At 36.2% G+C, this 23,831-nt stretch overlaps 2 protein-coding genes across 2 annotated transcripts in view; one reads left to right on the top strand and one right to left on the bottom strand.

Annotated features, from left to right (window-relative positions):
* Positions 1 to 181: 181 nt before the first annotated feature.
* LOC139139338 (protein shortage in chiasmata 1 ortholog-like) lies at positions 182 to 13,699 on the bottom strand. The gene is made up of 12 exons (XM_070708213.1): positions 13,554 to 13,699; positions 12,600 to 12,662; positions 11,115 to 11,241; positions 10,366 to 10,480; positions 9,510 to 9,706; positions 7,748 to 7,913; positions 5,086 to 5,176; positions 4,693 to 4,837; positions 3,207 to 3,329; positions 2,018 to 2,165; positions 1,307 to 1,401; positions 182 to 450 (listed from the first exon to the last, which is right to left on the bottom strand). Exons 2-12 carry the CDS (start codon positions 12,633 to 12,635, stop codon positions 197 to 199), a joined length of 1,497 nt encoding a protein of 498 aa, XP_070564314.1. The 5' UTR covers positions 12,636 to 12,662; positions 13,554 to 13,699; the 3' UTR covers positions 182 to 196.
* Positions 13,700 to 14,256: 557 nt separating this feature from the next.
* LOC139138107 (ceramide glucosyltransferase-like) overlaps positions 14,257 to 23,831 on the top strand; it is a 41,098-nt gene continuing 31,523 nt past the window's right edge. The window contains exon 1 of the mRNA XM_070706330.1: positions 14,257 to 14,703. Within this exon, the coding sequence (XP_070562431.1) occupies positions 14,588 to 14,703 (116 nt within the window). The 5' untranslated portion in view covers positions 14,257 to 14,587. The remainder of the gene's footprint in view (positions 14,704 to 23,831) is intronic.

Genomic DNA, 23,831 nt, shown 5'->3' on the forward strand with positions numbered 1-23,831 from the left:
TATGTTGGACATGTGACGGCTTTTATTATGGATTGACCTTATGGGGTAGATTGTGGTTTAATTGTTACAACCACATGCTATGCTACAACACCCCTATACAGGAATGGTTGAAACCAATTAAGCAAATACAACTGTGAACACTTCTAAAAACCCAACCTTTTCCCTTAGATCCTAAACTTCCTTTTCCATAATTACATTACTTGCCGTAGAGAAAAAGTTGACTTTCATATTTGATGTAAATCTCTCTATCTTCCACCATATCCTGTTGTCCCAGACTGAGTGTATCTAGTAATTTCCGATGATGTGTGATTTCTTTGGTTGAGGCAGACAGTGGATCCCATGGTAATTGTAATTCTAAATCACACTCAATGTCTTCTCCTTGGAGACCTAATTCTTTGATCACAGATATTGCTGAATCTTCAATAGTTGTGTCTTCAGTACAGCTAGGTTCTGTAGGGTCAAAACATGTTGTAAGGCCCATTCTATTATCAGTGTGTGTCAATATTAGCTTGACCTGATCAGTAAACAAACCACAAGGTTGTGTCCTCATGAAGGCCATGATAGATTTTTACAAGTCAAATCAGATGCACAGAAGGAAAACATGTTCCTTTAATCATTACAATTTAGTTGAATTTAAAAAATGCTCTACATATGACGTGTGATTGACATGAACCAAATGATTTGTATAGCCTTCATAGAGAACACAAACCCAGTTTAAGGCAGTCAAACAATAATGTTTGATTACAAAGTGTAACCTTCCCTCATGATAGATCAGCTCTGACTACTTTGAATTTAATCCTTTTGACATTTTTGCCTGGCAAATACATAATTGTATGGTATTTAATCACACATAAGAGATGTGAACCAAAACTTAACTGTACCCTGGACGTAGATACTTTGGGGCGGTACCCTGAGCGTTACAATTTGCCAGTTTTACTAGCAGATCTCTACCTATCTTCTAAATACAGATATAGTTTGTTTTATTATACTGAATACACAAATACAAAACTATCAAATTCAGTTGGGACCAATGGGTGAGATAAACTGTATGAAAGTGGAAATGGATGATCGAACACAATATGAGAAGAGGAAAATAAAAGAGAGAAGTTGATAACACGTGAAAGAAAACAAGAATAATGTCACTTAGGAATTTACATTTACTCTACCATTTGATAACAACATCAAATAGCTAGGACAATAGCATACATGTGCTTCAATGACATGCATATTCAAATTTTCCTTGACAGTGTTTATAAATTTAAGTTTCTGTAGATTGACAACTTTGGAAATTTAGTGTCTGATTCACCTTGAAGAGTAAGCCTTGTGATTTCACTCAAATATTTCTCTTGTTGCCATAGTTTATTCTCTTCTTCCTTCTTCTCATTTGATGAAAGAATTGTTCTGTGAAAGGAACACAACACAAAATGGCTAACCATTCCTGTTTGATTAGATTCTGAACTCAGATAAAAGACTGATTGAATGTTTGACAAACTTGAAGAGTGGAAAGACAAACTGCAAGATTGCCATCATTTTCATAGACAATAAGATCCAACATGTAAATTATGTTTTAGTTGCTGCTTCTCATAAACAATAAGCTTTGACCAGCGCCAGCCATGTCTCATCCAAAATTACTTGTATCAATTATCACTGATAAATGCTTGTTATTGCTTCACATTTAGTGGAAATTTTCTTTAACTACAACTTAAAACTATTGTGTACGATGAATTAAACATTACAATAACCTTGGGGAAAATTTATAACCAATAATAGTCTGTCCTTCACTTGGTATACCCCTGAAAGCTATATTGACATGCAATCAAGGCCAGTGTAGTGTGATTTGAGGTACAATTAATATTACATTCATAAAGCCCTGTTTTCCTGGTGTGAAGTAGAAAGTAATAAATTGAACTGGGTTACTCAAATGAATGTCCACAAATTTTCAATTCAAGTTGACAACCTACTCCTGTGTAGAAACTCAAAATAAATCATACATGATATGTGATGAAATTATACTTACGGTGTTTGGCATGGAGAAACTTCACATGGTTCTAATTTCTTGATCATTTGTGATAAAGTTTGATGTATGATGTGGTTGTCATCTTCCATAGGTGATTCCAGTATAGCTGCCTTTACTTTGTCTGTCTTCCCTGGACTTCTATTTAAACCTGGTGAAGAAAAACAACACTGACCTTCAAATGAATACATTTCATTGTTTACCATTACGGATTTCCAATTACCTTGAATTTTGTTGTGAAGCTGCATTTTGCAGCTTTTCAGACTAACAGTAAAGGATACGAGTGCAAGGCCATATGTATGTGTGGGTCTTCTGATGTTTGAACAATGCTCTCTTTTGATGCTTAGTCATCAAAGTCAACAGACTTATAGCAAAGCCTTTGAAAGCAAAACCAGATTTCTGTAGAATTACATTAGACATTAAATTTTCAGCTGGTCAAATCTACCATCATCACAACATGGAAATCGACAACTGTCAGCTGTCCTCTAACAGCATTGGTGTCATTTTCTTTGCCTACAGAAGTTATAATTTATCATATATTACATTGTCATTTGATCCATATATATCAATCATATCATAGTAGCTTGAATTTCAATTTTTTTTGAAAATGTACAGTTATCAAATCGTTATCTTAAAAGAAAGCATTCTGCTTTATAAACCCTCTAATTATTATGTATAGCAACTACAGTGGAAATTTACTTGTTATTGTACAAGGTTGCATTGACTGTCTTATGTAATACACAATGACAATATAATGAAAAGTTCTAAAGACAAGTCAAAAGACAAGTTATAAATATCCAGTTCATTTGAATTGAAATTTGTCCATTCATCAGTTAATCACAGTGTATGATCAGTGAAGGCACATAAAATCTCAGGTCATTTTTGTGGAGGGGTATGAACTTAAAAGTTTGTCAAATTTCAACTTTGAATCAGCTGTGCCAAGAACCTAGGGTAATATATTGATATCAAAGCTGAGATTCAGACAACAGGAGTGAGGGCTTAAGTGTTACACAAAGTGAAGTAACTGTAAATTACAATGGCAACTATGCTAATGCTATTGTTGTCTCTGCTGTCATATAGACAATATGAATTTCATGTCAATAACTTGAAATATTTGACTTTAATAATTGATCAAACATATGGCAGCATGTTTTTATTTGCAATAAGCACAACTAATATAACACTCTCCTACCTTGACTGTTGAGCTGTACAAAGTCATCTATCTGTCCATCTTCTACAGGAGATATTGCAGACAATCTAGTTGATTGATCCATTGTTGAATCTGAATTACAGGTTTGGACCAGTACACTGAAATCTAGTGATAGAATCAATAACTTTAAATTAGGGCAAAACACATAGACAATGCAAAGATTACATTAAAACCATGCTGATATAATTCATTAGATCAGTTATACATTCTTATATTTCCTAAAACTTTGGCTGGTATAATATGAGCCTATAGTCCCATGTATGACAATAAAACCTGATCAGTCTTACAGGGTACTACAACTGATGCTCTAATTCATCATTATTACTGCAGACATGCATTATTTTTTACAGACAGGCGATAGAAACAAGAATTAGTGATACTTTCTATTTGCACTAACAGCAGGGTACATGTATTGGTGTATAGTAACCTGATTGATAACAACAAGATAGTGATCAACTATCTCTCTCAATGTTTTTCAATCAATATTATTTATTGTATGAAAGAGAGACCATTACTGATAGTATGTTAGCAAACAGTAAATTTATCAGAGTTCTCTAGACATGTTAACAGAGTCCTCCTTTAAATGTCAATACAATTATGTTAGAGGAGTAGAGAAATCGTAACAGGGTTTGTTTCAACACCATTTACCTATGTGTCTTCCACACTCTTAGCAAAAACACTATGTGTTGCCAAATAAATCTATTAAAATTGATCAATAAAACTGAGTTCCAACTTAGTAACTCATATTATATTACTATGATTAACAATATGGATATAAATGAGTTGTAATTTAGAAATGGAGTTTTGATGGAACTTTCAAGTAATAATGAGCATGCAATCTCCATATACAACTCAGAAAGCATGCAGTAAGGCAGGGTATACAAGTAGGACATTGGTTCCTAAACAGATTATGTTATCTTGAAAATGAAACCTTGGTTACTTTGTACAGAGTTGGTCTTGATATAACCAGACTGTTTCAACAATTTACTACACCCTATGACTCAACTATATGGCTTCCCTAGATTATGATTATCACTGTATCATCAAACTACAGTGATTGAGCCATTAAAACTCTTTCTCTTTCACTTCCCTACTAACTTTTGGCACATCCATGGCACTCTTAGTGCATAATGCAATATCAACACTATTAAAACGAACAATAATGCTGTACAACTTCAGACCACCAATAAACTTAAACTACTCTAATCTAATTCAATTCAAACATAATAGTGGAATCAGAAGCCATTTTCAAATTCACAATAACAATGTTTGTCATGAATAAAGGAACAGTAATAGAGAAAAACAGAGATCCTCAGACTTAGTTTAATGGGTTTTTTATTTATTCTTTATCCATAAGTTGCAATTACTTTCACAGAGAAATCACAAACTTCACAGTCTGAGCATAATTTTGATCTATGATATTTAGCCATTGCATTGCCCACTTATACTGCTGTCTCTATAAGTTTACCTTGACTGCAATGTGAAATGTCCTTGTCAACATCCTCCTGAGTCAATCTAAGAATGTCTTGTAACTTCTGAGTGGATGGCATTTGTTCCATTGTGAGAGATACTGCAGCACTGTCTCCAATCAAAGATTCATCTAGAAATCCATCCTATCGATACAAATATACAATACAAATACTCTTTTCAAACTTGCTATTTACAGTGTATGTCAGTTACTGAAGCCACAACTTTTGAAAAACACCATTTTCATTGACGTTCACATTTTGGAAAGACATATTGTTAGTAGTTGGCCTGACATATTTGATTGGTACAAGGCTACATAAAACTTCATGACAATTCTAGTTGAAGAAATCTGGGGAAAGATACCTATAAAAGAGTTGCTATATTATTCACTCACCTGTTTTGGACAAATATCAGCTTTCACAAAACTTTCTTTACAATGTTCCTTCTCTTCAGGTTTGTCATTTTTCAATAGTTCTTCATTTAACCTGAAATATAAAATGTTCTTGGTTTTTTTTTTCTGTATAAATCAGGTTTATTGGTTAAACAGCCTGGATTACTCAGAACCAGTGTGTGTTTTGTTGCTAAGAAAAATATTTTACATATAGTATATATTTTTAATTCTGATGATACATGTATTAGGCAAAAAAATTGATTTGTTTCTGGTCACTGCCTGCATCACTTCAAAGTGTGCACATCAACTCTTTTTTTTTCCTGTTTTTCATTTGCCCCTATGGAAACAAGTCATCGTTGATGACACAGTCCCCACTTGTTAATGGGTACTTTGATTACAAGTCCTCAGAGAGGATAGAGTCCTCTTCATTAATTAGGTCTGTGATAAAAATACTTTGATACAGATGGCACTCAATGGCCAAGAATGAGTTCCATGGTGATGAAAACATAAAACCAATGTAGGCCACCATCCTAAAGTTCATAAAATGAGTCAACTAGGAATTAATCAACAGGGTGTTGCAAAAAATTTTTGCATACAATCCTAATACTTAATAGATTATCACTGGTACCATATTTCATGAAGTTTGATGCAGTATTTACAACAAACTATGAGATCAACATCTGTATCAAGTTTCATCAAATTTGACGTTGTATTAATTTGTGGCTATATCACTCTAATTAGGAAAGTTCATTACATATGCAATTACAAATTAATTAAAATGACACTATACGATAAATGTCTTTTTCAATGTTAAAGCAATGTGAGCTTAACATCTGTGCAAAGTTTCATGAAATTTGGTGCAGTATTTCTTGACATATCAGCCTACTTACAAAACTTCAATAATTGACATGTTACTGGTACATGACGTGAAACAAATTGACGAGCATATGTATGAAATAGGTCAATGTCCTTGTACCAACTTTGAATGATACTGGTGGAAATATGTCTGAGTTATGGCTCTGTACATTAGAGAAAATTGTAACAAAATCACCGCCATGCAGCGATATTTGATCTTACTGTTTAAAAAATCAACATGTACCGTATATGTATTACATAAGTCAATGTCCATGTACCAACTTTGAATAGGATCAGTTGAGACTTGCCAGAGTTATGGCTCTCGACATGAAACAACCATAACAAAATTGCCATCATGTGGCCATATTTGACCACCTTGTGAAACCAATCGACATACATATGTATAAATAAGTCAATGTCCTTGTACCAACTTTGAATAAATTCGCTGGATACATGTCTGAGTTATGGTTCCGGACATGAAAAAATCGGAAAAAAAATGGCCACACGGCGGCCATATTGGATTGTATCACAAAACAAATCAATGTGCATATATATATGTATGACATAGGTCAATGTCCTTGCACTAAGTTTGAATAAAATTGGTGAATAAAATCGTACGTGTCCAAAGGACGTGAACAAATTGTAACAAAATGGCTGCCATGCAGCCATGTGGATCATATCATGAAACAAATTGACGTACATATGTATGACATAGGTTAATGTCATTGTACAACTTTGAATAAAATTGGTTGAGATATGCCCGAGTATTGTGGCTCTGTACATGAAAAAATCGTAACAAAATGGCCACACGGCAGCCATATTGGATCATATCACAAAACAAATTGACATGCATATCTATGACATTGGTCAATATCCTTGTACCAACTTTGAAAAAATCGGTTGAAACATGTCTGAGTTATGGCTCTGTACATGACAAAATCATAATAAAATGGCTGCCTAGCGGCCATATTGGATCGTATCACAAAACAAATTGACGTGCATATGTATCACATAGGTCAATGTCCTTGTACCAACTTTGAATAAAATCGGTTGAGATATGTTTGAGTTATGGCTCTGTACATGAAAAAATTGTAACAAAATGGCCACACGGCAGCCATATTGGATCGTATCACAAAACAAATTGACATGCATATCTATTACAGTGGTCAATATCCTTGTACCAACTTTGAAAAAAATCGGTTGAAACATGTCTGACTTATGGCTCTGTACATGAAAAAATCGTAATAAAATGGCCGCCTGGCGGCCATATTGGATCGTATCACAAAACAAAGTGACGTGCATATCTATGACATTGGTCAATGTCCTTGTACCAACTTTGAATAAATTCAGTTGAAACATGTCTGAGTTATGGCTTTGTACATGAAAAAATCGTAATAAAATGGCCGCCTGGCGGCCATATTGGATCGTATCACAAAACAAATCGACGTGCATCTGTATGACATATGAAGTAATCCTTGTACCAAGTTTGAATGAAATCGCTCCTTGCATCTCTGAGATATCTGCGTGAACGGACGGACGCACGCACACACGCACGCACGCACGCACGCACGGACGCACGCACGGACATGACCAAACCTATAAGTCCCCCCGGACGGTGTCCGTGGGACTAAAAAGGGAAAAATATATCAAATTCCACCAAAAATACAAAAATTGAAAAAAAATCACATCGTCACATAATTTTTGCCACATGTCAATGACCAGAAACAAACCTATTATTTTTTTTGCCTAATAGATGTAAATTATCTTCACAAAGGTCAAGATTGATATCATCACTGAATTTTGACACCACCTGAACACTTCTTTCTCTTTAAATGGTTTTCCATCTTTGTCAACCAATGGATCACACACAGTCTGCGCTGGTAATCTTTCACACAGTTGTGACAATGTTGGAATATTATGTAGGTATTGTCTCATATTTATATCTTCTATCAGTTCTTCAAAGAACAACATTCCTCCTATGAAGTAAATAAACAAATGTTATTGTAAAATGATATATAGAGAAATACAAACAGGTGTGCTTTCAGGGAAAATATAGACTCTCATATTTGCTGTTATTCTTTTAAATTTACAAAATTGTATAGTTTCAAATTATCAAATGTTGTGTAAGATGCCAGTTTTCCAGCTCTGTACCTATAGTTCCTACAGTCCAGTATTGTGTCCAATCACACTTTTTAAAGTGATATGAACTCTTCTACTGAAAAACATTTTTGAAACAATTATATTCAAAATACTAAATGTTATTAATTTGATTAGTGTCATCAATTTGTGAGACAATTTTGAAGACTCCAAATGAATTGGTATTACAACTGATATCAATTTGTAAGACAATTTTGTAGACTCCAAATGAATTGGTATTACATCTGATATTCATTTGTAAGACAATTTTGTAGACTCCAAATGAATTGGTATTACAACTGATATCAATTTGTAAGACAATTTTGTAGACTCCAAATGAATTGGTATTACAACTGATATCAATTTGTAAGACAATTTTGTAGACTCCAAATGAATTGGTATTACAACTGATATCAATTTGTAGGACAATTTTGTAGACTCCAAATGAATTGGTATTACATCTGATATTCATTTGTAAGACAATTTTGTAGACTCCAAATGAATTGGTATAACAACTGATATCAATTTGTCAGACAATTTTGTAGACTCCAAATGAATTGGTATTACAACTGATATCAATTTGTAAAACAATTTTGTAGACTCCAAATGAATTGGTAATACATCTAATATTCATTTGTAAGACAATTTTGTAGACTCCAAATGAATTGGTATTACAACTGATATTCATTTGTAAGACAATTTTGTAGACTCCAAATGAATTGGTATTACAACTGATATCAACTTGTAAGACAATTTTGTAGACTTCAAATGAATTGGTATTACATCTGATATTCATTTGTAAGACAATTTTGTAGAATCCAAATGAATTGGTATTACAACTGATATCAATTTGTAAGACAATTTTGTAGACTCCAAATGAATTGGTATGACATCTGATATTCATTTGTAAGACAATTTTGTAGACTCCAAATGAATTGGCATTACAACTGATATTCATTTGTAAGACAATTTTGTAGACTCCAAATGAATTGGTATTACAACTGATATCAATTTGTCAGACAATTTTGTAGACTCCAAATGAATTGGCATTACAACTGATATTCATTTGTAAGACAATGTTGTAGACTCCAAATGAATTTGTATTACATCTGATATTCATTTGGAATCTTACAAAATACAAATTGGTGACACTAATCAAATCAATACTATTTAGTAGTTTGAATATAGTTATTTCAAAAAATGTTTTTCAACGGAAGAGTTAGACAATATCCAGTCTTGTATGGATTTCAATACTTGATTTTCATCACATTCTTTGTGCCTACATGAATAGTTCATCTTTGTCCTAAGACCTTGAAGGAAACAGTCCATCAACTGATTTCCACACTTAGAAGCCTTAATTGCTACAGCCTGCAAATCAACAGATATATTCTACAAATTAAAATCTTTGTTTCCAACTTATTCTTGATATCTCTTACCATATTCAAGAGTTTTCATGAATACTGACACATCTCTCTTGTCAAACACTTCTTTGAAAGGAAGCAATTCTTGGGTTGATAGTTGTTGAGTTTGCTGTTGTATTTCTTGTAACTGATGGCTACTAAGTCTTGGAGAATCTGGGTTTGAGCTTGGTATAATTTCCAAAATATCTTCTTCCTCTAATGCTTGGATATCTCTGAAAATGTGAACCATTTAAAAACATGTAAAATTATCTCTTGAACTCTGTTTATGTAATTGATGTCAAAATGAAAGATGATTGTTCTATAATAGATGCTGTAAATCAGTCCTTGATAAATTGATTTCATGCATGGTTTTCTAGCAACATCAAAGACAAATAATCTATGACACTCTAATCTTTAAGATCTAGAAGACTGCTGTATAATTATATTCATTTCAGTGAATGTTTAACAGTTTTTAAGGTACAGGTTACTTTCAAAAAACAACAGGTTTTGGCATTCTGTGCCTCCAATAAATAAACAGAGAATATCATGGCAGGGACAGGACCATCATTGAAGAAAGACTTTGTTTATTCTGTGATGGCTTCAAAGACTACCAAACAGTAAATATTTTTTAACCATGAATTTTATGGATAATTTACTACGGTGCAGTTTTGAGTGTTGACATAGTTTAACAACTTCCAGTATCAGTATAGCAAACAAAACATTACTGACAGAGTACATGATTCAAGAATGCAAATTGCTTCACAATTTCAATATTTATTTCAAGATGGAAATGTTCGGAATATTACTTATCTTTTACTAAACTTTGAGACTCAGTGACCAATATTGCTTATCTTTTACTATACTTTGAGACTCAGTGATCAATATTGCTTACCTTGTAAATGAGTTACAACTTTGGATTACCCCTGTAAAATCTTGACAGCAAAGTTTGTTGAGATCTTCTGCAATATCTGCTTCATTAAACTGGACTACTTTATCTATATTTTGAGCTACAAAGAAAACATCAATGCTTGTTTGTTTGATCCCTGAAAGTTATGACATCAAAAAATATTAATGTGTGATTCTGATTTATGCAAAAATACCTCTGTCAAATATTTCTCTATTTATTTCAATTTAATAAGTAACCATTTTTGAGTCAATCAGCACTAATACTGTCACATGTCATTTATTGATCAAAGATAAACGGATTATGACATTCAAAGAAACACTTTTCTCATCACTACAGAAATTTTTAGCAATCTGTCTTCTTTCAAACAAATTCACTGAAAGGAGAAATTAGATGATTTAATACTGAAAACTGGCAGCAATTGTATCTGGTTTGCTGCACGATAAACCCCAGCCTTCTGTTTTGATCACATGAGCCTTCTGATCCTACTTCCAAATGTAGGTTGAAAGAAATGTGTTAGACATTGAGAATCTGGAAACATGATTCTCAAAGTATATGTATCAAGTTACCTTTGGTATCAAGATGGTAAACTATAGTCTTCTATTCCATTCATTTCATTTTTACTAACATTCCATATGTAATTCAAAATGACACTAAATAAACATGCTTTCATGTAAAGTTGCAAGTATCAACACTGAAAATTAATTTACTTGACTCAATATTACTGTTCTTCTTACCTCTCTTCCATGGTGTTCTATAAAGACTGTCATTGACACATCTATGTGGATAAGTCTCTGTGCATTCTAAATGAGCTGGTAGTACCATCAACATACGATTCATAAGTGCCTGTCGTATCTTCACAGCCTACAGGAAATTTGTTAAAAAATTTAAAATGGACAAAAGAAACAAACAAAAATTGTAAAATATGGTTGGTAGATACATTCTGATAATTAACAACCATACTGGGAAAAGCTAGTGTTAACTTTGACTTACATTTTTGAGGTATCATATGGAAATACTCCTCATCTTTGGTGAAGAACATTTATTTCTATGAGCAATAATATCCTAAAACAGCAATGATATTTAACAGCTAGCTACTTGAAAATTTGTCTGTCATCGGTATATAGAACAGTGGATGTGCATGTCCTCACTGTGTAACTGTGCTCATCATAAAAATACAACTCCATTGCTTTCTCAATTTATAATCAGAACACAAAGATGGGTGGCAATAGTAAGTGCTCAATTGATCGTACATTCTGTTTGAGTATAATTGTTTGGTGCATTTCTTTTCATACTTTATAACTACATAAAATTCTTTCATCACTCTAAAGTTGAAATTTTTTAAGTTAAACTTAATTTCTATATTCTCTTTTTTGTGCATGCTTTTGTCTCGGGTCCGTTCCTTTGTGCATGCAACGTTCTGCATGTATCACATAACCACTATGAACTCTGAACAGTGATGCAAAATAACAATACCAATCATAGTTTGTGACAAGCACATCCAAGTTTAGTTGATGCTTTCATTATAGCTGTATCAGAAATGGCAAATGGGCAAAGCACATTGATTTCAATTTTCAAGGTATGCTTCTTGAAAGTCTGGTATGCTATTAGGGAAAAAGAGCTAGCCATCTACATCAATGTAGCCCTTATACAGTACCCACTTTGGTCTCTATTATTTGGGTAGGCCCAACAAATATCAGAATCACAACATGCAAGCAAAGCTCAACCAGTAGATTTTGTCTGTCAAATAGCACATTAATATCCTATTATGCAAATATTTAACAACTATTGGCACATCTAATTTGGGGCTTCCCAGACCAAACGCCTTTTCCCTGAGAATATCTCTACACAACAATTTCTTGTTACTGTGATGTCAGTATTTTTTTAACTCCAGCATAGACTAGACAAAATATAATGGCAGTTTTTCCACATGAGCTGTCACAACAAGTTATGGAGCATCACTGATGCAACAGGTGACCATGCCTTCAGATGAACGCATGAAAAAGATACACTGAACAAGTGGGTGAAATTTCACCGAAGACAAACAAAGTAAAGCAAGACAGGGTTTCGCATATTTTACATCACCATCCCTTTGTTGATCATTGTGAATGTAAGAGAAAAATGAAAAGTGAAATTGAACAATATATTATATCTTCACTTGCATTTAAGAAATAAAATGTCGCACTTTATACATGAAGTTCTGACAACAATGTGATACTTACGTCCCTGAGATAGTCTGTTGCTAGGAATCTAGGCATCTTGAATATTCACCATACAATGTTGTGCTACAGTAAGAAATTATATCATACTTATTCTGTATTTTATTTTACTGGACGTACTTTTAAGGTAATTAGAGGTACATAAAAATCAAAAAGTGAAAAAATTCCACCATAAATTTTTCAAAAACAGTATACAGTATTTTGCTGGTTTACCTCCTGTCATATGTTAATTTAGCTTTCAATGTAAATTTATTTGCTCTGATTCGTATAAAAAAATTAATAACTCGTCTTTTAATACAGAGGAACTTTCATAAAATTTTGTTCGGCCTGTGTCGTCAATGTTGCATTTTTGCTTTTTTTTTATTTATTGACCCAATGACCATCAAGGAAAAAAGCAATGACGATGAGGTTCAATGTTGACTGTGATAGATCAGACATCAGGTACAGGCGGTAGTAACTGCGTCTAGCTGCAATGAAATTGTAGCCCACGGGCCTAGCCCTGCGTACCGTGCTGCGTGTTTCGGGCGTTACACGGTGGGGGCCGTGTAACGCCCGAAACACATAGTACGGTACGCAGGGCTACCAACGGGTCGTGCGCCAGCTTTTGACATGGCGCTACACAGCCAACACGTCAGGAAAAGCCGACGCACGGCCCTTGGGACCTGGCTACAATTGTTGCAGTTTAAACCTGTGCCGCCCCCCGGGGGGAGGGGGGCTGCAGACTATTTTTACCGGAGTCTGCTATGAGTAAACTATGCCCACACGTATACCCACACAGACAAATACTAATGACGGGTACGAACTTTTTTTCGATGTGTTAATGTATTTCAGGGTTTTTTACTTTCTCTGGTTCATCATCGCGGCAAACTTGTGAACGAATGGAGTGCTTGACAATGGCGTTTTGATCACATTTTTTCGTCTGCTTTATAAGTTATACCCTGCATTATCTCTACTTACCTCATATCCGTGTTCTAGCTTAGAAACAGATGTGACTCATCGCTGTTATGTCGTAATGAACTTATTTTGGGTCACGCTGTCATAATGACATCAGAGTGCCTCCAGAATGTGTCACCGCCAGTACTGGCGGCAGTAAATTTAACGGAACCAATCAGCACACTCGTTTCAATTTATCTTCGGTAAATCTAAGTGGAACTCTATGAACAAAGCCTCTGCCCTTCTGATTATTCCAGCTATCGAATTTTTAATCATCTCTATGGTCGTTAATTTTCTTACTTTTGTCGGACTTCTTTTATTATACTTTTTGCAATAGCTCCTAGTTTCAAAATTGGTCAAGGGAATGTTAAGTTTCAGAACATTCTTTGTGTAAGTTTATAATTGGTGACTTGACTGTCACGTTGAGTACATACACTGAGATTCCTGAGATGAGGTCGAACATTGGGGTCATATTACAGATATGGTGCGCTGGTGATGAGGTCGACGGTCGTGATCAGGGTGATCGGCGGCACATAGTCCCATTTTCTAACGAACGTAGATACCCTTGTACCATTATTTTATAAACAAGGTACCTCAGAAAATTATCAGCGTCTCCTTTGAAGCTAAAATTTGTTCACGTATTGAAGTGATGGATAATTTTGTTTCATCCACGGCGGCGCGGATCAGGTCCGTGCTGTGTAGGTCAAGAGGGCGTTGTGTGACACGAAAGTAAAATAGTTCCGGGCACTGAGTCTGTCCTATGACGTCACTCTGCTGAAAGACTACCGTGCGCTGCCAACAGAACTAGTAATAATCGTCAATCGCTATAAATCGTACAAGTATGTCTGGATTATGACCGTTGCAGATTGACTGAACCGTCAGGGGTACAAGCTTCTTAACTATTAGTAACATCACCATTCAAATGTGCTCTTATCTCATCACCGCCGAGAAGTGTACGCTTCGCTCCGTACGTTCGATATCCATGTAGCTGCTGTGTATTGAATGTATAACCTTTGGCACTCCCACTCCCATCGACAGCGTAGTAGTACTTCATCGAGATGGCACTGATGGCTATGGACGATGCTTTGGCTATATTTCTGACCGTTTTAGCCGTGATTGTACTCGTACTTGACTTTATATTGCTTTGTCTTCACTTTCTTTCAATAATATATTGGTAAGTAAAGTCTAACGTGTATTTTAGTCCTATTGGCTGCAGCGCAATATAGTATAATATGCCGCAGTGTAGTCAGGTCGTTGATAGTCTAGATATGCGTGTACGGCGTAGTCGAAGTTTGTAGGCGGCATTAGCTGAAGTTGAACGTGCTACCTGTAAACCACAGACTCTTGTGGTTGAGAATACATAGAAGGCCCCTGTAACCCATTTTCTGAGTTACAGTGGTTCTACGCCGTGAAGCTAACCACAAATGACTGGTGTACACTTCGTCTCCGCCGTCTCGCTCTGTGCGATTCGCGATGACTCGGAACTCCGACGTACTGGCTTCTTGGACGCACTAGGCAGCTGTTGTAGCTCTGCATGGCAAGGCTGTGTGTTACCGGCGTTATACGGCATCCCACCACACGCCGGTAACACAGCCTTGCCAAGCAGAGCTATCCCTGTCAGTACTATCGGCCAGTTCTTTTAGGCCCCAACCCCTCGAAATCACTTTAATGACGGACTTTCCTTCCAAGAAGCACTAACACATCAATTTAAACACAAATTTTGGATGGGTTTAGGGTTAGGGTTAATTTTAGAGTTAGCATACTTAAAAGTGTTGTATATCCTACCTGAGGAAAAAAAAAGGGCGGGGGGCCTTAGGGAACCCTTTCCGTTGTACCATGGTATACCATGGACGTAAAAAGGACTTTTTTACGTCTAGAGGTATACTATACGTTGCTTTTTTTCATTTCTGAATTATCAATTTGACTTTCACCAATCAACATGTTTTGTTCAAGACCACTTTACGAACCATGTTTGTTCTAACAAAGCATGTTTGTGCAGAAATACACAGTTTATCGAGTTTAAATAAAGTCTAATAATAATAATAACAGTTGAAGCACAGTCACTCCATCTATTGGATTGCAGTCACAGGGCCATACATACAGTGACCCGAGTGCCAGTGCTCTGAGCTAAACAGCAAAAGATTTTGCCATCACTATTTTTGGCAACGTTGTTGCTTTTACCAATAACAATGTTGTGCACTATCACTGTCACTGATCCACATTCTACAGCTTTCATCAACCCAAAATTCCCCTGTGTTAGCACTAACATCACTCATTCTTTACCAATTTGTCAGTTATTTACCAAGCTGTATGCCCTGTCAGTGGCACTCCTAAACCTTCCATATCTTTGTTAAATTGTATACAATGATGATAACTCTTCCTTGTGATGATTTACACAGAATGTGAACTTCAGTCACAATACCTGAACACAATTCCAAAGCTGAGATCTTCATAATAAGGTGTTACAGTACTATATAGCAGTTGAGGGTGTATGATTAACATAGTTTGTTGTTGTGGTCAATCCCTGATATGACTGAAAAGTCAAGATTGAATTTTTCAAAATTTTTAACCTAACTTCGATGGATAGCCAAGATACCAATTTGCCCATTGTGTGTGTAGTTCCATGCCCTGTCAATCTTCAACTGAGATAATTTTAGACCATGCCTCCATTTTTTGTTTGGCAAGAAGTTTAATAATAGCTAACAAAAAATTGTATAGGTACATGCTGTATCAATGGTCACGCCATTACTATTTGCAATTAACTTTTCATTTTAGGTTATTTTAACATTACATGACTTGTGAAATTCCTTGTGATTTAATAGAGTTGACCCATTTGAGGTTTTGGTCGAGATTACATGTAATTATATTTAGAGACAAGTAAAAGAAGCTCAGCTCTTTCTGCATTCCAATGTAGTGTAATGAGGCTCAGGAGATGTGAATGAAAGGCACATGCACAGCAGACTACCGTTACATGACCACTTTGATCAAGACATAAACTCACACATTTACATTCATGCTTGGTTTCTCTCTGTTAATGCCATCCAGTGAACTAGCCTCTTACCTAAAACTCTTTATTTCAGTTCTTGTTCAGTTCTTTTTGACTGATTGAAGCTAGGTCTTCACAAAATTAAAGTTTTATACTATAAGATGATATGATCTACAAAGCATTTGTCTACCGCTACACTCCATGATCTTTCACATTCAGTCACCATCCAGAAACATCACAGTTATGCTAAAATAGTAACAGCAACAGTTATTTGGAAAACAGAAAAATGAAGATTATTTCATGCCTCAATGGTCCATAATGGCACATATCACATGAGTTTAAATGGCATCTGACCATCATGGCCCTCTTATGGCCATATTGCTGACCATCATGATCTCAACTTTAATCAGACACCTTATCTATGAAGACAGTTTTGATAACTCTGTGTAAGTACTGTAGCCATACACCAGGGTACTATACTATAGGGTTATTCACAAAATACGGCCCTGTATTATGGACGAGGGCTCAGTGAGTGACGTATTGGACGAGCCGAAGCCCACTGAGCCTGAGTCCATACAGGGCCGTATTTTGTGTATAACCCTATTATTATACACCTCCCTCCATTAATCGTCCGTATAAACTAATTCTATGGTAAATTTTGAAGGATGCGGCACGCGCGATATGAGTGGAACGCGCGCGATTGTTGAAATAAAATTGCTACAAACCCCTGAAAATTGCGCGTCGCGCGTCTCCCGTATTCTTGACTCCGCGTACTATACAAAATACGGAAAGTTATTGGACGGTCAAACTCCCATAGGTTACGGCAGTAGGTGTATAATAATGTACAGTATTTTGTACAGGATAACTTTGAATTGGTATTATCACACTACATAATCATAAAAAGTTGAGGGTTCATCAAACACAAGACCTTGTAAGACCAGTTGTGTACCTTTTACTGGTTGTAAGATGGTGTTAAAGATGGCAAATATCCAAGCAGACCAGTCTGAGATAGCGTGACAGTGGCAGTATACCATTTTCAAATTCACATATTACATGGTATTAGGAGAGATCATAGAGAAATCAGCCTCACCATATGACTTCTTACATATCATGTTATTTACACGTAAAATCTCAATGACACGATGGTTATATGTCTCTTAATATTTCTAGCATATATTCTCTTCTTTGTAGGTTTAACTTCCAATGGTTAGAAGACTATCAATTCAAAATAACTAAATCCATGTTGTACAGATACAGCATATATCATTAAATTGAGAGTCAAATGAAATATCAGAAAATCCAATGTTAAGGTTGTTGAATTAAAGGAATCTGCAAAACAGTAAGACAACTCAAAAGACAACTCAAATGTTAGAAAGAGAGTAGAAGTAGGGCCATGAAGATCTGAATTTTTACACAGCACATATACCAAATAAGAAAGTAGTGAAGTGAGGTGTTACACTTGGTTTCAAAACTGCTTATTTTCAAACAGAAATTGACTTTATAGTTTTGGCAAGGAACAGGTCAGAATTGTCTAATACTGTATTTGTGAACGGTGAACAAGTATCAGCAGAGACTTATGATCACCTGTATCAGCAGAGACATATGATCACCGTGTCATTGAGATTTTATGTGTAAATAACATGATATGTCAATCAGTAACTAGATATTTACAAAAGCTGTATCAGTTAATTTTATGAATGAGAGGAATGACCAGCATGTCACTGAGATCACAGTGCTGGATCAATTTGTCTGTCATGAATCAGATCTGTAGCAGTAGTGAACTGCTTGTCTTTTATTTCAAAATGATCTTAATACTTCCAGCAATGAGTAGTATACTTATTTGACCATGTGCAAAATTGTTGATAATGTCACTATGAGGAATAGTAGTTATAGAAGAATTCTACCGTAATAATTGTGGATAAAAAAAATTTATGAAAAAAGAGCATTTCTGAATAGATGAATTTTAAAAGTAGATTTCTGGAGATCTGAAACATTGAACAACGACTGGCAAAGATGAATAATCTGATGTGTTAATAGAAATAAGATAGTGTATGGCAGTGTAGGGGACAGTCTTGTATGGCAGTCAATCTGATTAAAATCATATGTAGAGTACGGCGACGTCTTCTTATGCGTACGCGGTATTCTCTCGCTGTCGCCTGTAGTGAGAGGCGACAGCGAGAGAATACCGCCTACACATAAGAAGATGTCGCCGTACTCTACATCTGATTTTAATCAGATTGGTATGGCAGTATAGGGGACAGTCTTGTATGGCAATATAGGGGACAGTCTTGTATGGCAATATAGGGGACAGTCTTGTATGGCAGCATAGGGGACAGTCTTGTATGGCAGTGTAGGGGACAGTCTTGTATGGCAGCATAGGGGACAGTCTTGTATGGCAATATGGGGGTCAGTCTTGTATGGCAGTGTAGGGGACAGTCTTGTATGGCAGCATAGGGGACAGTCTTGTATGGCAGCATAGGGGACAGTCTTGTATGGCAGTATAGGGGACAGTCTTGTATGGCAGCATAGGGGACAGTCTTGTATGGCAGCATAGGGGACAGTCTTGTATGGTCTTGTATGGCAGTATAGGGGACAGTCTTGTATGGCAGCATAGGGGACAGTCTTGTATGGCAGCATAGGGGACAGTCTTGTATGGCAGTGTAGGGGACAGTCTTGTATGGCAGTAGAGGGGACAGTCTTGTATGGCAGCATAGGGGACAGTCTTGTATGGCAGCATAGGGGACAGTCTTGTATGGCAGTGTAGGGGACAGTCTTGTATGGCAGCATAGGGGACAGTCTTGTATGGCAGTGTAGGGGACAGTCTTGTATGGCAGTGTAGGGGACAGTCTTGTATGGCAGTGTAGGGGACAGTCTTGTATGGCAGTGTAGGGGACAGTCTTGTATGGCAGTGTAGGGGACAGTCTTGATGGGTAATAGTAGAATACCTTACTCAGACTCAACTTGACCACTTAAATTTCAAATACTTCGGGCATATTATGCAGACTTAAATTAAAAACTAATATTTCTTCCTTCTTTCTGCCTTCTATTCGATGAATGTCAGCCATTTTTAAAGGCATTTGGTGCTTTCAGTACATGAGAATTGGTATAGATTTTCAGTAGCTCTTACCAGTCTAGATGTGCATAAAGGTAAATGTTTTACTAACACCTCCGCAAGACTCCATAGATCAAACTTAAACTGGCACTCTCAAATCAGACAGTAAAGAAAACCCATTCTGTTTGACAAATGTTACTGCTGGTATTTTATTTTAACTGGACTATGCTGACAAGTATATGGTGCTAACATTTAATCATTCCCAGGTATTCCTTATCAGCCAAACAATTGTGTGTTTGGTTGTTAAGCAGAGCTGGTCCTAGAAATTCAACTAGGGTGCTTGTTTGTGCGTGACCTTAACAAGGACTTACATAGTAGTTAGAATAATATCTTTTGTAGGATAGTTAGGTTACGGCAATAGAAATGAAAAGGATTTAAGTCAAATAATCAAATGTTTCAACTAGGAAGAATTTTTCTCATACATTTACTTAGACTTTAGTTGATTCTGAACTTCAGGACTTTTAGCTTACCATTGTGTTCTTTTGAGACTGGCCACGGCTGTGCCTGTAGGTGGTTTGACACCATTCAGCAACACAGACCTACCATTATGTACAGGGCTATTGTGTATGTAAATGGTCACTCCTTTTATTGAGTTCGGTCTTTTGTGTTCCCCATATATTGCATACCATGCGGGTTTACAAGGTTAGGCCGCAATGAATTCTGTCTAGCCTATAATCAGTATAAATCATGTAAATGGAATGAAATGAAATATTCATAGATAGATCTCTTTCATTACAACAGGGAAATATTACAAAAGCATGGTTCAAAAGAAGTTCATTAATTAAAGTAAGACATTGCTATGATATTGCAGTATTTATCAGGATTTTTATTTCCCTGTGGTATTGAAACCTATTTGAAATAATTTTTCAATAACCTCATTTCACGTTTAGAATCATTTGGAGGGTCTATGCCAGAATCAACTAAGCCAATAACACAATTGGAACTATTTTGTGATTATAAGATGAACAGTAAAAGTCACAGAATGTGCTCTCTAAGAGAGGGTTTACTCAAAGCATTTAGTAATTATCAATTTTTCTAGTGAAAACATCAAACTGTAACTATTGAATTAAATGTTAAAGTAGTATTTAAAAAATTGTAGTATTTAAAGCCATCTGCTTTTCAAAAATTGTAAATTTATCCTTTTTGACAATTTTTTAAGGATCATTCATCTCATTGATACACATTCTTGAAAATGTCAAGATTAAAGGTCAAAATTTGATGATTGCTGTATTGTTTAGAGGACCTGGATGCATTTGAAGGTTTCGGGATCAATCTGATTGGTTCTTTACTATTTCAAAGCGCCTCTCTAGGCCAGTCCTTAAAAATGTTTAGGGGTCATATCTAAGTGGTCCCTTAAAAAGATTAAGGGACACATCAGGGTGGTCCCCAAAAGTTTCAAGGACTCATCTGGGTGGTCCCTGAAAGTTTCCAGGTCACATTAGGATAGTCCTTGAAAAATTCAGGGGCACCTCAGGTTGGTCCCTGAAAGTTTCAAGGACTCATCCGGGTGGTCCCTGGAAGTTTCAAGGTCACATCAGAGTGGTCTCTAAAAGATCTAACGACACATCAGGGTGGTCCTTGAATGTTTCAAAGACTCGTCTTGCAATGGCGGTTTTTGAAAGATTCAAGGCCACATTAGGATAGTCCTTGAAAGATTCGGGGACACCTCAGGTTGGTCTCTGAAAGTTTCAAGGACTCATAGTCTTAGTCATGTTCACGCTACAATCACAGTCGCTGACATCATTGTCGAGATCGGGAACAGCACTGTCAGTGTCACTCCACAAAGGACCGTGGTAACAGACATCAAATTCGTCGGAGATATCCAGTATTCCGTTGCTTTCCATGTAGTCCTGTCATTAAATAATTGGGGTAATGGACGTCCTACATTCAGTCGGCAACCTTTCCGGCTCGGAATTAGTGCAGCAGTCAAAATCCATTCGAACATCACGCTGTTTACACACTCGACTTGAAACAATGCAGAGCCTCACAACAATGTGACCCGTGACCTTTACTATGTAAATTAGCAAGGACCATATTAGTTGGTGTACGATTCAGTGTGTCGCTTAATGAGAAAAGTATCATTGACTATATCTCCAAATTAATCATGAAGACTGTAACATACAACCATAGTATTTTAAATGGTGGGGAAACTTTACAGCATAAAAGAGCAACATGTACCTTACGCGGGACCTTACACAATCGCACAATCCTAGCTGCCCCTGTAGGTTAAAATGGAATGTGCCATTATGAACTGATTGTTTGCAAATAATTAATTGTTTACTGTTCAGACCAGCGTGCGTCGGCCAGTAACAGCATACTTCAACCAGAGAGTAAATTACCATTAATCGTCAAGGCTTGCTCGTCTAAGTCGACTGAAGGTTCAGCCACTGCCCAGTTTATCACATTTATGCCAGGAAGAACATGCCTTGTAGATCTCGTCGCGTGATAAATATGCAAAGACATGTTTTGGAGCCGGCCGACCAGTCACACATGGGAGCGATGAGGACGCTGTGTCAAGCCATTACATAATCTTAGCTTCGACCGTCATGAATATTGACGCTGTATGTGCAGGAAGTTCGACCAAATCTTTTCAGTGATTCGTCTGCCTGTCAGCTTTACCAAGTAATGCTTGTGAATGCACAAGCTGACGAGCGAAGGTCACATCAGGATAGTCCTTGAAAGGTTCAGGGTCTCATCTGGGTGGTCCCTGAAAGTTTCGAGGTCACACCAGGATAGTCTTGAACGATTCAGGGTCACATCTGGGTGGTCCCTGAAAGTTTCAAGGACTCATCTGGGTGGTCCCTGAAAGTTTCAAGGACTCATCCGGGTGGTCCCTGAAAGTTTCGAGGTCACACCAGGATAGTCCTTGAACGATTCAGGGTCACATCTGGGTGGTCTCTGAAAGTTTCAAGGACTCATCTGGGTGGTCCCTGAAAGTTTTAAGGACTCATCTGGGTGGTCCCTGAAAGTTTCAATTTCACATCAGGATAGTCCTTGAAAGATTCAGGGTCACATCTGGGTGGTCCCTAAAAGTTTCAAGGACTCATCTGGGTGGTCCCTGAAAGTTTCAAGGTCATGTCAGTGTGGTCTCTAAAAGATTTAGGGTCTCCTCGGAGTGGTCCCTGAAAGCTGCAAAGACATCTCTGCACAGTCCCTAAAGATTCCAGACAAAAACTGTTGGTTTTTGCCGTTAATATTTTAAGGTTTCAACAGACAGATTATATTCATTACATTTCTTTGCATCTACCAAAAAGAGTTCATTTTTGATAGGAGGGCTGAAATAGTTCAGTGATTTTTAAAAAATATTCCAGCATTAATTAGCACAAGCACAAGAAAAGGGTAGTTTTATCAAATTTACCTGGTCTCATTTCCTTGTATATGAAATAAATAAATGTACAAGTCATTTTCTTAACATCTACCAAATCATTTCAAAGAGAGATCACCAAAAAACATACACTACAGCAGAACTGATTTGGGTAGAGGTAGAAGGCCATTTTACCATCGAAAATTTAAAATTTCATCATGCATCGTTCGGTGAGAAAAGCAAATGCCTACAAATCAGCCTTGGAAAGGAAATTTGTATTTTCACTTAAACCTAAACAAAGTTGACAAATCAGTTACATTTAATGGGTTCTCCTTTCCTGAGAGTGCGAAAAGCTAGACAAAAATGTAAAGTTTGTTATAGGTGTATTTGATGATATGCAATTATCAAAAATTTATAAAATTTGCCCTAGTCTTCACACAAAAACACTGTTAGATTCGTGATTTTTAAATAGATTACAACAAAATGCTCAAGATCTTATAATCACAAAATAGTTCCAATTGTGTTCAAAGGGTTGTAAACTGTGACATTTTATCAAAAGTTTTAAGAGCGGAAAGTTTTCACCACAAATAAATGTACATACACAATTGTAAATATTTGAAGGGGACTTCGATATTTATTTTAAATAATCTTTCATAAAAACTGATATTTGACATTTTGAATTTTCAAAACGTACATTTGAGAAGAAATGGTAGCCCACGTATAGTTCAACAATGAAGAGTACAATGTTAAGGTTAGAATATTAAACATGATATGACGTCTAGACTTTGTAATATTTTTCATTTTTTATAATGCTTTAACTTTCCTCAGAGAAGTTTTTGTTGTGCAGCAAACACTGACTGAAGGGAGGCGGTTGACTTTTACAGAACGCACGTTTTTTCT

This window comes from Ptychodera flava, chromosome 8 (genome assembly GCF_041260155.1).
Source record: "Ptychodera flava strain L36383 chromosome 8, AS_Pfla_20210202, whole genome shotgun sequence".
Classification (NCBI taxonomy): Eukaryota; Metazoa; Hemichordata; class Enteropneusta; family Ptychoderidae; genus Ptychodera; species Ptychodera flava.

What these genes read in the sequence shown, in the direction of transcription:
- LOC139139338 (XM_070708213.1), bottom strand. Translation starts at nt 12,635, where the DNA reads ATGCCTAGATTCCTAGCAACAGACTATCTCAGGGAC. An exon ending in AGTTGTAACTCATTTACAAG is followed by an intron (nt 9,707 to 10,365) that starts GTAAGCAATATT and finishes TCACATTTTCAG; the next exon opens with AGATATCCAAGCATTAGAGG. An exon ending in AAAGAGAAAGAAGTGTTCAG is followed by an intron (nt 5,177 to 7,747) that starts GTGGTGTCAAAA and finishes TTTATATTTCAG; the next exon opens with GTTAAATGAAGAACTATTGA.